The sequence below is a fragment of the Pyxicephalus adspersus genome, chromosome 11 (assembly GCF_032062135.1).
Source record: "Pyxicephalus adspersus chromosome 11, UCB_Pads_2.0, whole genome shotgun sequence".
Lineage (NCBI taxonomy): Eukaryota > Metazoa > Chordata > Amphibia > Anura > Pyxicephalidae > Pyxicephalus > Pyxicephalus adspersus.
The window spans coordinates 23,142,935-23,157,010 of record NC_092868.1 but is presented as its reverse complement, the minus strand read 5'-3'; the positions used below and the strand labels follow the sequence as shown (position 1 = coordinate 23,157,010).

General features: G+C 42.7%; 1 protein-coding gene across 2 annotated transcripts in view; it reads left to right on the top strand.

Annotated features, from left to right (window-relative positions):
- Window positions 1–14,076, top strand: part of CPT1C (carnitine palmitoyltransferase 1C) — a 76,857-nt gene that overhangs the window by 38,806 nt on the left and 23,975 nt on the right. For both annotated transcript variants that reach the window (XM_072426212.1, XM_072426211.1), the window contains exon 8: window positions 7,838–7,945. In XM_072426212.1, coding sequence (XP_072282313.1) covers window positions 7,838–7,945 — 108 coding nt within the window. The remainder of the gene's footprint in view (window positions 1–7,837; window positions 7,946–14,076) is intronic.

Here is a 14,076-nt window from a genome sequence, read left to right as displayed (position 1 = left end):
GAGGGCTAAAATGTATGTCCCCAAGATTGCTGACACCGTGGGCAATATACAGCATGCTCCTAGGAAATTCTCCAATATTTTTGGGGAATTTTAAGGACATGTTTAAAATCTCACTCAAGGTCGACGATAGATGGGTCTCAGATTGACTATCCGGGTCTATCTAGTTACCTCCAAAATGTCAAGTATTCCAGCCCATTATCGGCAGTCTTTGGAGAAACCCATCTCTACAGAGTTCACAATTTCACAAGGCTTTTAATACCCTTTCATCTGAATGCCTTGTTCTCATAAGATATTTTAGAGGCCCAATATACCGTTTTCCCTAGGGAAGGAAAGGACTCAACATCATACACTAGTTACAGACCTATTTCCCTTTTGGATGTTGATGTGAAGCTGTATGTTAAGATTTTGGCAGCCTGCCTTACTCCTTTCATATCAAGTTTGATGTACCCAGACCAAGTAGGTTTTGTTCCCAATCGTGAAGCCAGGGATAACACTACTAAGACCCTTGACGCCATCCATTGGGCACAAAATAAAGGGTACCAACTTAAGCTTCTCTCAACTGACACAGAGAAAAGCTTTTGATATAGTTATTTTGGAACTTTATCAAACAAACTCTGCGTCATATTTGTCTGGGGGATGAAATGTTGTCACACATACTCTCCCTTTATTTTGTACTGTCAGCAAGAATAAAGGTCAGTGGCGTTCTTTCGGACCCTCTTCAGATTTCCAATAGCACAAGGCAGGGTTGCTCTCACACTGGAACCTCTCTTACATATGATTGCTTAAAATCCGAGTATACACGGCCTGCCGATTGCTGGCAATCCTTGTAAGGCGGACGCTTTTGTGGATGACCTACTATTCTGTTACTTCACCACCTGCTGGGTGTCACCCTGGCTGTCCAGGCCCAACAGATGTATAACTGGTCCTATCAGCCAGGAAAAACTCCCAGATCACAGGTGTATGACCTGATACATCTAACAATGAAGGGGCTACAACCAGAGCTGTTGTCAGGACCGCAAAATGTGGAATGGGTAGTCATTGACCGGTTCCTAAGATCCTCCATGTTTTCATACAAAAATGGATGAGCCATTGAGACCCGTCAACAGCCGATAAGCTGGTGGATCTAGTGGAAATGTACTTGGCTGCCGAGAACTTAAACACCTCCCTTCAGTACTCACGGACTTTCCACCCCAAGACCAGACCATGGCCAGCTGTGGGTAAGAGTGAACCAAGGGATGGGGGTGGAGAGAGCGAAAAAAGGGGAGCTAAGGGTAATAGACTCCAGTCAATGTATAACGGGAGAGACTGGGAATGCTAGCCTCCCAGGAGGGAACCAAACATGTTGTTTGTTATCACTACCAGGAAGAAGGACATATTGCTGCAAATTTCCCTGTGGACGATGAACCAATGCACTGTGACGTTCTGAGTGGCAGACGACAGTCTCTTTTTGCCACTATTGCATGCCCTGCTATACAGGGCGATGAAAATATTGGTATAAAATGTATATGACTACTAAACCGATTGTGGGGCTGTTAGACTCAGGTAGTGTGGTAACGCTGGTGAAAGCTGAGCTAGTGGTTACAGAGACCTCCTGTCTTAAAACAGTGGGAGTAACATGTGTATACGAGGATACTAGGGAGTATCCTGTGACGTCAGTGTCTTTTGAAACCTCCCTAGGTAAACTGTCATCAGGTGGGGTTGGTTACCATATGATGCCATCATTGGGAGGGATTTTTTTTAAATTCCAGGAGCTCTGGGATCACCCACCCCATGCAGTGCTGGCATCTTCAGAGCATGAGGCTCCTAAGGAGGCCTCTGAGGATTGTGGGGGCACTCCAGGGTTTCCTTTGTCTGTGCTAGCAGGGGAAACAGTTAATCCTAGGGAAGAACAGGCAACTTCAGGGGAAAGCCAGCAAACCCTGGAATTCCCTGACCTACAGGTACATAGAAAGAACTTTGTTACAGAGCAATTGAAAGACCCCACACTGTTTAAAGCCCGGGAGAATGCCATAAAAATTGATGGGAACCTAGTGCACCCAGACAAGAGGGTTGCATTCCCATACTTTATTTTTGAAAGGGACCTACTCTATCAGGTGTCACAAAGTGGGGGGGGGACCATTGAACAGCTAGTGGTAGGGGTAAATTTGTGTTAGATCTGGCCCATGGGCGCCTCTTAGGGGGACATATTGGGGGCTGAGAAAACCAGAGCGAATAATCCAGAGGTTTTATTGGCCAGGGGTCGCCAAGGAGGTGGAGATGTACTGTGCTTCCTGTCCTGTATGTCAGGTGTTTGCCCCAATGCCACATTTTCATAGTCCTTTGGTTGCCCTCCCCATCATTGAAGTCGCTTTTGGGAGGATTGCCATGGATATAGTTGGCCCATTGCTAAAGTCAGCTTGGGGCCATCAATATATCTTAGTCATAATGGACTATGCTATTCGGTATCCTGAGGCAATTCCTTTTCAAAAAATAGTCTGCGTATAACTTATATCTGGGGCAAATGTACCTGTCATCCTGGACGAAACCCTGTGATTTATTTGGCCAGTTGTTACAATATATATAAAAAACTTTATAGAGCCTAGACATTCATTAACTTCTGAAGCAAGCTGTGCTTTGATATGCAAAAAGAAACAACTGCAGAATTTGTCTTGGTCATTAAATAGTTACAAGAGGCTGCAGAAAGAGCTCACCCCCCTAAGATCACCCACAACCTCAGCTGTGTTTAGCAAATAATTTCTTCTGCAGGTCATGCAAACCGCCCCCTCCCTCCATCCTGCACTGGAGGGAGCAGGGAAGCCCTATTTGTATCTAGGAGTCGTCCAACCCGGGGCCTACCTGTACTTGAATATATGTTTGATTATTTGCCAACAAACCCCAGTTGGCAGCCTGCAATTTGTGCTCTCCTTCATTTGTTCTCTCTGTTTTTCTTTTTATTTGAAATAAATAAAATAAAGTTAGATGACATTAAGCAGAAACTACAAACAATAAACAAAACCGTGTACATGAAAGTAAAAGAAACAAGGAATAAGGACCAGTATAATGTGGCATCAAATAACATATATTATAAATAAAACGCATATGCAAGCAAAGCATGTTAAAAACACTTTTCTAAAATCCGTGAAAAACAAGAAACCATAACAGACAGAAACAAACAGTAGAAAACAAGTGGCAGTGAGTATGGTGTGGGAATAGCCTTAAATTTGGGGTTTACAGTTATTACCGATCGTTATCACAAGTCGTTTTAGGCATCCCAAGGTGCCCAGATTGCTGTAAACCTATCAACCCGATCAAATACCTGGGCTGCCAAATGCTCCATCAGTTGTACATATTTAATCCTGGAGTACAGATCAGAGAGTCGGGGAGGTCGACCACTAATGTTAGTCAATTGTTTAGACATCTGGCTACTGTTAAGACATGTGATGTTAATATTTTACTCTTGGCAAGTTTGCAACTTGGCAAGGGTGTGGATAGGCAAGCCTAGCATTTGGGAAAGTACATCTAAGGATATGGAGGTTTCTGTTATATCATTCAGAAGATCTTTAACCATTTTCCAATAAGGAAGTATGCTTTGACATGTCCAAAAATATGATATATAGTGCCCACCACTGTTTGGTATCTCCAGCATTTGTTACTAGTGGCAGAAAATGCAATTTATCAGGGGTGAGGTACCAATTCATGAGAATCTTGTATACATGCTCCTTAAAAGGGTACAAAATGAGCTCTTGCCTGCACTGCTCTAAATGATCTTCTAAAGCTCCAAGGGGAGCTTCCTTCCTAGTATCTGTTCCTATTTGTGCAAATAATAACACTTAATAAATGGATTAGCTGGTTCAGTATTCAACACTAAATACATTTCTAAGATAAGGCCCTTTTGACAGGGGCCCCCTACACAGTTCCATTCAAATGTGGTCATGTTAGAGAAGGGTAAGGATAATAGTTAATGGACTGGGCATAGTTTTGAATTTGTAAGTAACTGTAAAAGCAGGTACCTGGAACTTAAAATCTCTCCTGTAGTATGGGTGCACTATCTGTCCAAAGTGAAAGAGATCTGGATCGCCAGAGTCCAACCATCTGGTGCAGTAAACTATTAGAGGGTTAGGGAATGCCTGGAAAGGAGGTAGGTAGTGAAGCAAAGGCATTCGGTTGCATTGAAGCCAAATTTCCCTAGTGAACTGTATGGGTTCTAAGAGGATGCCTGGAGCCACATGAGTGGAGGGGATCCATAACAAAGAGTTAGGCTGCAGGGGGGGCAGCCATTGTTTCTCATCTGCTTCCAGCATTTGATGGACTGCATCATACACCAAGAGGTTAGGTTACGTAGATATGTTGCATAGTAGTGTTTTAGAAAATTGTAAACACCCAATCCTCTATCCAAGGGAACATAGCTTCGCTTTAGGTAATCAATGAGGATTGCCTCATTGAGGTGTTTGGCCCCAGATAAGGTCAAGAGTGCCTATTTGCAGTCAGCTAAGTGTCGAGCGTGGGACCGAGACAGATAGGGTTGGGAAAAAATACAGCAATTTAGGTAATTTCGACATTTGTATCAAAGCAATGCAAACAAACAATGATTAAAGTCATTTTAGGTTATGTTTGATGCACAGATTCCAAATATGGTAATGGTTTTGCTAGATTGGCTCTAGTTTTTGAAATGACAACCTCAATCATAACCTCATAGAAAACTAACGAAACATGAAATTAAGCCTACATATACAACACATACAAAATTACATATTTGAAATACTTAATGTCAATATATTCTATATTAGGTATATTTACAGAACTAATCACAAAGAAGTCATTAAAAACTCTGCATGATTTCCTTTTATGCTGATGATCAAGACAATCACATTAAAGGCTCCAGCAGTAGTCTGCCATCATGTGTATATCCCATCAGCCCTGATACCTTTCTTCCATCACATTTATATCCTAATGGAACCTCTCCCTTTGTTCTGAAATCGCCAAGGTTTTCTGGAAGTTTTGACAAATGGCTATGGAGATAGTGTACTTTATGCTCATATTAGCACCCAAATTTTTAAAGTTTAAGAGCAAGTTTTGTACCAGTTCTTCATAATTTTGTGCTTTATTGCTACCCAAGAAGTTCTTGACAACCATGACATAGCTGTGCCAGGCAGAAGCTTTAGTATCAGTCATGTGCTTGTGAAATTTGAATCATTCATCATTTTACCAATCTGTCCAATAAAGATTCTTGCTTTGAATTTTTCAGTACTCAATCCAGGGAAAAATCTAAAATTGTATTTGAAGCAATCGCCGTCCTTGTTCAGAGCTCCAACAAATTGCTTCATTAATCCCAACTTTGTGTAGTGGAGGGAGAATGATTTTTTTCTTTGTCAACCATTGGCTCCTTAATGATGTACGCGGCACCTTTTTTCATGTTTTCCTTTGGAGGCCATGTTATTTTTTCCCAGTGATCCTTTTTTGCTCTACTATCCCACAAGCAAATGAAACATGGGTACTTTGTGTATCCACTTTTCTGTCCAAGTAGTAAGTTCACCATTTTTAAACCAACACATATGGACCTTTGGTGTTTATAATAGCAAAGCTTTAGTAAGACCATTTTGATATTTTCATATTCTTCTTTAAGTTTTGATGAGTGACCAATGGAATTGATGCATAGCAGTTGCCATTATGCAATACAACAGATTTCAAACTTCAAGTGGAACTATCTATGAAAAGCCGTTAGTCTTCTGCTTGGTATTCTGGTACTCCCATATGGGCTAGTAGTCCAGGAATGTTACAACAGTACACTAAGTCTCAATCCTCACTGAAATATAGTAGGAGTGTCACCTCGCTTGTCCTATAAACCGTTATTTTAACTTCCGGTCTCATAGAGTTCTTTTCTTTTAGCCTGGATGCTAAAAGTTCAGATGCATGTTTTAACAGACTTAGGTCACATATTAATTCATTGAGCTCTTTTTGGGAGAACTGCTGGTGTGATGAAACACTTCCTTCATATTCACTTCCACAGCTTACTCCTTAATTACACTCCAAACCCTATATATCCTCCATGTCGGATACAGGAATATCAGGGAGTGTACTGAACACTGGTATGGGAACATTAGCACCATGCAGCACGAGGTGTCTTGCTGATTCCACACCAGGGTGCTCCCACTTGTTTTTCTTGTATTGGTTGAAACCTTTTACATTCACAGCACAAAAATAACAATCACAATCACAATGGTGATTTTTGGGCTCTCGCCATATCAAAGGTAAACCAAGTTTAAATTTTTTTCAGTTTTCCATTTTTCCACACAAGTTTTGTATACCTTATGGAGAGCCCAATACTTATCTTGGTCCCCCAGTTGAATACCAAAATATGCAAGATATGCTTGGTTCACAAATTCTGTAATGTTTCTTCTCTGTTTTTGCAGAGAATATTCACCACAAATGTAGCAAAATACATTAGGGTCATTTAAACAACTTCTTGAAGAACTCCTATTTCTGTAAAGAAAATGTATGATCAAGAAGAAGGCAAATGAAGGTTTCTTGAAAATAATGCTACATTTAATATATAAAATGCAAAACATCAGTGTAAATAAAGATTGATTATAATATGCTATGTTAACATTTTGTTGTTGGTAAAATTGTCTATTCCGATTCCTGTATCACAAGTACTAGAGCCAATTCAACAAAACTGAAGTCAATTCTGGATTGTGCGGACCTGAAATACAATAAATATATTGAAAAATCATTGGCAAGTAAAATAAAGCTGTGTAATAGAAGCATGTGCTTTTTGTGAAGCAGAGTATAGAGCTCCCTAACAGGAGGGGGATAATTTAAAATTGTATCTAACCATGATATGAACTCCTAAGTATTTGACACAATCCAATCTTGAAGGAGTTATTCTTGTAGTCGGAGAGGACACCATACTTGTCCAGGGCTCTATGGACATTAGGTAGGGTAAAAAGGGAGTTTGTGGGGTTTGGCAAAACATCTGCATACAAGGCAATATATGAGGGTGTTTACGGATCGTCATGCCAAGTAGCTCAATGCATAAGGCAAATAACAGCGGTAACAATGAGCAGCCTTGTTTGGTACCATTATGTTTATATGAAAAAGTAGTGAATTTGCAAAAGTCAACCTGGCTTGGGGACTGTTGGTGTAGAGTAAAGAGCTGTCGTGGCCTGAAGAAAAGGACCTTAAATTCTGATGCACGATAAAGTTTGCATTAAAAATTGCCAACCTGGTAATTTTGGATGCCTGGATGCCAAAAAAGGCTGTTAAATGCCTTTTTTGGCATCCAGGCTTAAAATTCGTGCTCCCTGCTAGTGTTTATTAAATACGCCAGTAATATTATTCGTCCACCTAGTTTTGTCTCCTGCCAGATGTGAAGCTATGAAACCTACTTGGTCTTTGGCGAATATGTCTGGCAAAAGAGACCCCAGTCTGGTAGCTAAAATTCTGGTGAATATTTTCAGATTTGCTCTATCTCTCTTTTTTCTCCAGGTCTCACTACATGGTTGAGTCTCCACTCTGCCCCCATTACCTGTTTATACACCTGGAAACTGACCCTGAGACAATCTGGACAAATCTGTTGATATGCATCTCAATGGAGGGAGTTAAACCTGCAAATGCAACAAAGTGCTTTTCATATTGACTTTAGAAAAACAATATCAACACAGTGTGTCTTTTGGGGTGTTTCAGATTCCCCCTACAAGCCCAGAGCATTCTTGGTTTCTCACTACTCCCATATGTGTTAACCAGTCCCTGAGTGTGTTAAGGATGTTCTTGATGAGGCAACAATAACAATGAAGAACATAAACTGTAAATTGATAAATGTAAAATATTTTGCTATCATGTTTGTATATTTACATTTTAGGACTTCTTGTACGTGACCCCAACACCAGTTCAGGCAGCCCGTGCTGGTAACACTGTCCATGCACTGCTCCTTTACAGACGAAAGCTCAGTCATGAGGAACTTAAACCGGTAAGAATATAGAAGTATAGTGAGTATACCCCTCATGAACAGAAGCGTTTTTAGGTTTTTACTCTGCCCTGTTTATTTGGGAACTTAGGGTAACAAAGTAATACATACTCAGTTTTTTGGGGAACAAATGTAAGATTTATGTAAGATGTACAAACTTTTAATACTTTAATTTTCTTCTGTTGACCAGTTTTTTTTTTTTTTTTTTTTTTTTTTTTTTTTTTTTTTTTTTTTTTACTGTATTTTAGTAAAATGTTTTTACTTTTTACTACACCAACACTAACATGATTCTGTTGTAAAATATGTTAGTTATTTGTGGGGGAAAAAAAGGCTCTTTTTAGTGCATTTTCTTGCTGTGTAAACAGTTAAGACCAGATAGAAAGGATTAAGTTAATTAGAACTGATTTGGGTTAACTAAGTGTTACAAAGGTGTTTTAATAGGAATATATATATATATATATATATATATATATATATATATATTTTTTATTTTTTTTTTTAAATAAACCAAGGAACAGACAAGACAGGGGTTTGAGGCTCAGGTTTATTTAAACCTAATTATGTATAGATAGGATTTACATAGTTACATAGCAATCATGTTGTATATCATCAATCTTGTTATAACATTAAAGTATTGGAATATTCATGCTATGCAAAATACATTTAAAACATTGATAACCATTATCATGGTATGACCATTCCAGTCTAATTTTCCAAACGTGTTTTGCCTAACGAGGCTTCTTCGGGGGCTTGCTGGAAGCTATATGGTTTTTGTGTAGGTATATAATCAATTGTGGATTGAGGCTGTGAATATACCGTGAAGAAACGTAACTACATGTCACACTTACCTCTTCCTCACTAAAGCACAGGTATCCCTCTCCTGCGCATGCTTGCAGTTTTGAAGCTGGACGTGCCTGTGTTTCCAAGCTTTATCACATCCGTCCAATCAAAAGATACCCTGTTGATCAGGCCTGGCTATTTAGCTGGCTCATAGACTGCACTTTGTGTTCATGCAACAAGTCTAACTAGTGCCGAGCTCCATAGTTCTGTGAACTAGTTTCTGTACACCTGCTGCTTAATCCAGTGTTTCCTGTGTCCAGCTCCTGCAACAAGTTTAACTAGTGCCAAGCTCCCTAGTTCTGTGAACTAGTTCCTGTATACCTGCTGCTTAATCCAGTGTTTCCTGTGTCCAGCTCCTGTGTTAACCATTAGTTGTCCAGTTTGTTGGTTCCCAGCCAACTTCCCTGTGCTGTCCCTGTGTTCTTGTTTGCCTGTGGATATCCCTGCATCACCTGTACCTCCTGCTGTTTCCAGTGTCTCCTGTGTTCCCTGTGCCCGCAGTGGCCTCTGCGTCTTTGCTGTCTGGATCCCTGGCTATTGACCCCTGGCGTGTGACCTGACCTTTCTTGCTTGCTGCTTGTCTCGACCCCGGCTTTTCTTGACTATCGTTCTGCCTAGTGATTTGGTTCCGTGCTTTGCCCACCTTGGTGTGCCCAAGGGCCGCAACCTGGCAGTAACCAGTGGCGCAACATCCTCACTATCAGAGGCTCTGAAGGAAACCTAGTTACTGCTTAGATTCGTCTCAGGGCTCACACCACCTCCGTGCAAGCCATAGCGCCCCCCTAGTGGTCCTAGTGCTCTGAGCGTGACTTGTATAAACCCTCCCAGACCTCCACAGACCACAACCAATTACTCACCCAGAGGATGGACATCAGGAAGCCACTCAAACCCAGGTTCTCCGCCAGCTTTATGTGCTCACAACCCGACTGGATCAGCTTCTGGTCCCCTCCAGTGCACCTGCTGAACCTCCTATCCTGGTCTAGTCTCCTGCAGTACCACTGGCCTCTGCACTGCACCTACCACCTGTACTTGATATCTCTGCTTTCTGGAGAAGCCTTGGCACGAGCGTCTCTGCTGTGGGAAAGAAAGGATCTGGTCACCTGTAGCATTGAAGCTTTCCTAAATCTTTTTAGGAGGGTTTTTGATGAACCTGCTTGGGCCTCCTCAGCAGCCAGTGCTCTCCTGCCTCTTTGCCAAGAGTCACTTACCGTGGGCCAGTTCGCTGTTAAGATTCGCACTTTGGAGCTGGCCTGGAACCATGAGGCCCTCCGCGCTACCTTCTGGCAGGGTCTTTCGGACCGCATTAAGGATGAGTTGGCTGGTCAAGAGATTCTCACTGCTATGGATGATCTGATCTCCACGACTAGCTCCATCCTTCCAACAGCCTGGGTAACCTCCAATCTCCCCTGTTTACCCTCATCAGAATTGCCCATGCAACTGGGCCGCTCACGCCTATCTCCAGAGGAGAGATCCTGGCGCCTCTCCTCAGGTCTCTGCATTTACTGTGGATTGAAAGGACATTTTATTAAACTCTGCCCACAGAGGCCGGGAAACTTCAGTGCCTAGTATGCTCTGCGGGGGGGGGGGGGCGTGCTAGGTCACTCTTCTCTCCCCTCCACTCAGCATCTCTCAATACCAATCCAGCTCCACCACAGGACATCCACACTTGCCTTGATAGCTTTTATCGACTCTGGAGCAGCAGGCAATTTCATCTCTGCTACTCTAGTGCAGGAGTGCGCCTGGCCCATAGAGCCACTGACTTAACCCTTGCGTATCTCTGCGGTAGAGGGTACCGTTCTCGCCTGCGGATTTATCCGCTTCCGCACCTTGCCCAAGCATTTTGACAGTAGGAGTGCTACATCAGGAGATCATAACCTTCCTTGTACTTCCCCAGGCTTCATCTGCAGTCATCCTGGGTTTCCCTTGGCTTCAACAACACTCTCTAGTGCTGGATTGGTCTACCCTACAGTTATTGGCTTGGGGCACTTCTTGTCACTCTTGGTGTTTGACCAAGCGCCAACCTCTCAGGCCTCTTGCCCTCTCCACATCCAAGTTGACTCCATCTATTCCTATCCAGTACAAGGATTTCCAAGATGTCTTCTCCAAATGCCAGCCTGATCAACTTCCTCCCCATGTGCCATAGACCTCATACCTAATTCCACACCTCCCAGAGGTCGGGTATACCGCCTCAGTCTTCCGGAGTCCAAGGCTATGAGTGAATACATCCAGGAGAATCTTCAAAGGGAATTTATTCATAAGTCCTCTTTCCCCCGCTGGCGCAGGATTTTTCTTTGTCCAAAAGAAGGATGGGACCCTTCGTCCTTGTATTGATTACCGTGGTTTGAATGCCATCACTATTAAAAACCGCTACCCACTGCCGCTTATCCCTAAACTCTTTGATCATCTCCGTGGTGCCCAAATCTTCACCAAACCACATCTCCGAGGGACCTACAACCTAATTCGGATCAAGGAGGGGGACGAATGGAAGACAGCATTTAATACCAAGGATGGGCATTATGAAAATCTCGTGATGCCCTTTGGTTTCTGCAATGCCCCAGCTGTCTTCCAACACTTTGTCAACAAAGTATTTTGTGACCTTCTGTACATCTGTGTCGTTGACTATTTGGATGACATTTTGATTTTCTCTCCTGACTTGCCTACCCACAGACAGCATGTCCCTCTTGTCTTACAGAGACTCGGAGACAACCAACTCTACGCTAAGGCAAAAAAGTGCCTGTTGGAATGCCCCCAGGTGCCCTTCCTGGGTTATATTGTTTCCAAGGATGCCCTTTCTATGGATCCCGAGAAGGTTATAGCTATCTGCAACTTGCTGCTACCCTGCGGTCTTAAGGCCACTCAGCGTTTTCTGGGTTTTACCAACTACTCGCAGTTCATCTAAAATTACTCCATGCTGGTAGCGCCCATCACTGCACTGACCTGAAAGGATGCTGACCCTCTGAACTGGCCCTCTGAAGCTATTAAGGCCTTTCATTCCTTAAAGAAAGCCTTTCTTTCAGACCCAGCCCTGATCAGGCCAGATGTTTCCAAGCTCTTCTTAATAGAACAGGCATCTATTCGCGTTCTTTTCACAGAAATTCTCCCTAGCAGAGAAGAATTACTCAATTGGAGACCGGAAGCTGCTGGCCATCAAACGCGCCAAGAATGGCGCTATCTTTTTGAGGGCTGTCCTCACAAGGTCACTATCTTCACCGATCACAAAAACCTCCAATACCTACGGTCCGCTCGACGCCTCAACCCTCAGCAGGCTCGTTGGTCTTTGTTCTTTTCCCGTTCTGATTTTATAATTACCTTTAAACCTAGTTCCGCTAACCCCCAAACTGACGCTCCCTCCCGCTTCTTCGATCCACAGGATTCTGAGACCACTGCTGAGCCGGAGTTTATTATCCCACCAGCCCGTATCCTTGCCTTTACCTCCATTCAGAAACCTGCTATTCCCCCAGGAAAAACATTGGCTCCTCCCCAACTCCGCACCAAAATATTACATTGGGCACATGACTCCAAACTGTCTGGCCACCTGGGCGTTCTCAGAACTTTCACCCTTCTCTCTCGTCTTTACTGGTGGCCCAACCTTCGTAAGGATGTGATGGTCTATGTCAAGGCCTGTGCTGTTTGTGCTCAAACCAAGTCGTCTACTTGAGCCCCAGCAGAACTGCTTCTTCCTCTGTCCATTCCTAAGGAGCCTTGGTGTCACCTGTCCATGGATTTTATTACGGATCTCCCACCCTCCGATGGCCGTACGGTTATTTGGATGGTTGTGGATCGCTTTTCCAAAATGGCCCATTTTGTACCCCTACCAGCTTTACCATCAGCAGCCGCATTGGTGCCAGTCTTCATTCATGAAATTTTTAGGCTTCACGGTATGCCCACGCATATAGTTTCTGATCGTGGGGTGCAATTTACCTCTCGCTTTTGGAAAGGCTTTTGCAGATCCCAGGACATCTCTGCGGACTTCTGCTCAGCATATCACCTGCAGACTAATGAGCAGACGGAGACCAATGAGACCCCGGCTTTCCTTGACTATCCTTCTGCTAAGTGATTTGGTACTGTGCTTTGCCCACCTTGGTGTGCCCAAGGACCGCAACCTACCCGTAACCAGCTGCGCAACATCCTCACCATCAGAGGCTCTGGAGAAAACCTGGTTACTGCTTAGACTCTGCGCCTTGGCCCTTCTCAGGGCTCACACCAACTCCATGCAAGCCATAGCGCCCCCTAGTGGTCATGTCTCTCTGAGCGTGACACTACATATTTTAGGTGGTTTTAGGATTTAGTCTGTATCAAGGAATTCCCAAATAAGGTCAGGAAAAAATGGAGATATATGTTTGAATATCCAGACACCAAATATTTATAATCACTCTTGTGGATAGAAAGTGTTGAGGATGTTTTTTTTGAAAGCCACAATGGTAGATAGAAAATGCTGGAGATATCTGTGAAGATTCCACAAGGTTCCACACATGTATTTTGAAGCTTTGTGGTGAGTGTTGAGGTTTAAGGAGTGGTATAGAGGCATACCAGAGCGTGATGCAGAGTTGGAGCGTGTGTATAATACAACGCTGGCTGTATACACACGCTGCAACTCTGCATCACAGTGGTATAGAGGCATCAGGATTTTATACAGTAACGGACATTATTCTGCCTAATAATGTGTTGAGACAAACATATGTCCTAATTGTATTTATTAAAATATTGTACCTGTTCCGACTTACATACAAATTCAACTTTAGATCAAGCCTACAGTCCCTAACTCGTATGTAACCCGGGGACTACCTGCATGTATGAATTATCTTATCAATACATAATTAGGGTTAAATCATCCTGAGCCTCAAAACCCTGTCTTGTTTGATCCTTGGTTTATTTAATAATATTAAGCAGTGGCTACTGACATTACTCAAGAGAGACCGAGATTTATTTATTTATTTTTTTTACCTAAAAGGTCTTTTTAAGGCTTAGTGTACACAGACTGTTAAAGGCAAGTTTTAAAACGCCCGAATTTTAAAGCCTCATGTTAAACGCTGGGGAAACAGTTTGTGTTGACCCAGCCTTAATGCAGGAACTTTGGTCAGCTACTGTGACTAATTTTCACTAAATGCTCATTAAGGCTGGGTCTACACTGTTATTTTTAAAAACACGTGTTACTTTCCTACTGTGTTTATATACCTTTTTATGCACTTTTTTAGCATTTTTAAAGCTTGCCTTTTTAAATGCTGGAAAACGTCTTTTTCCCACGTTTTTAAAGCGTTTACAGTTTAAGTGCATATAAACCTGGAAAACTGTCC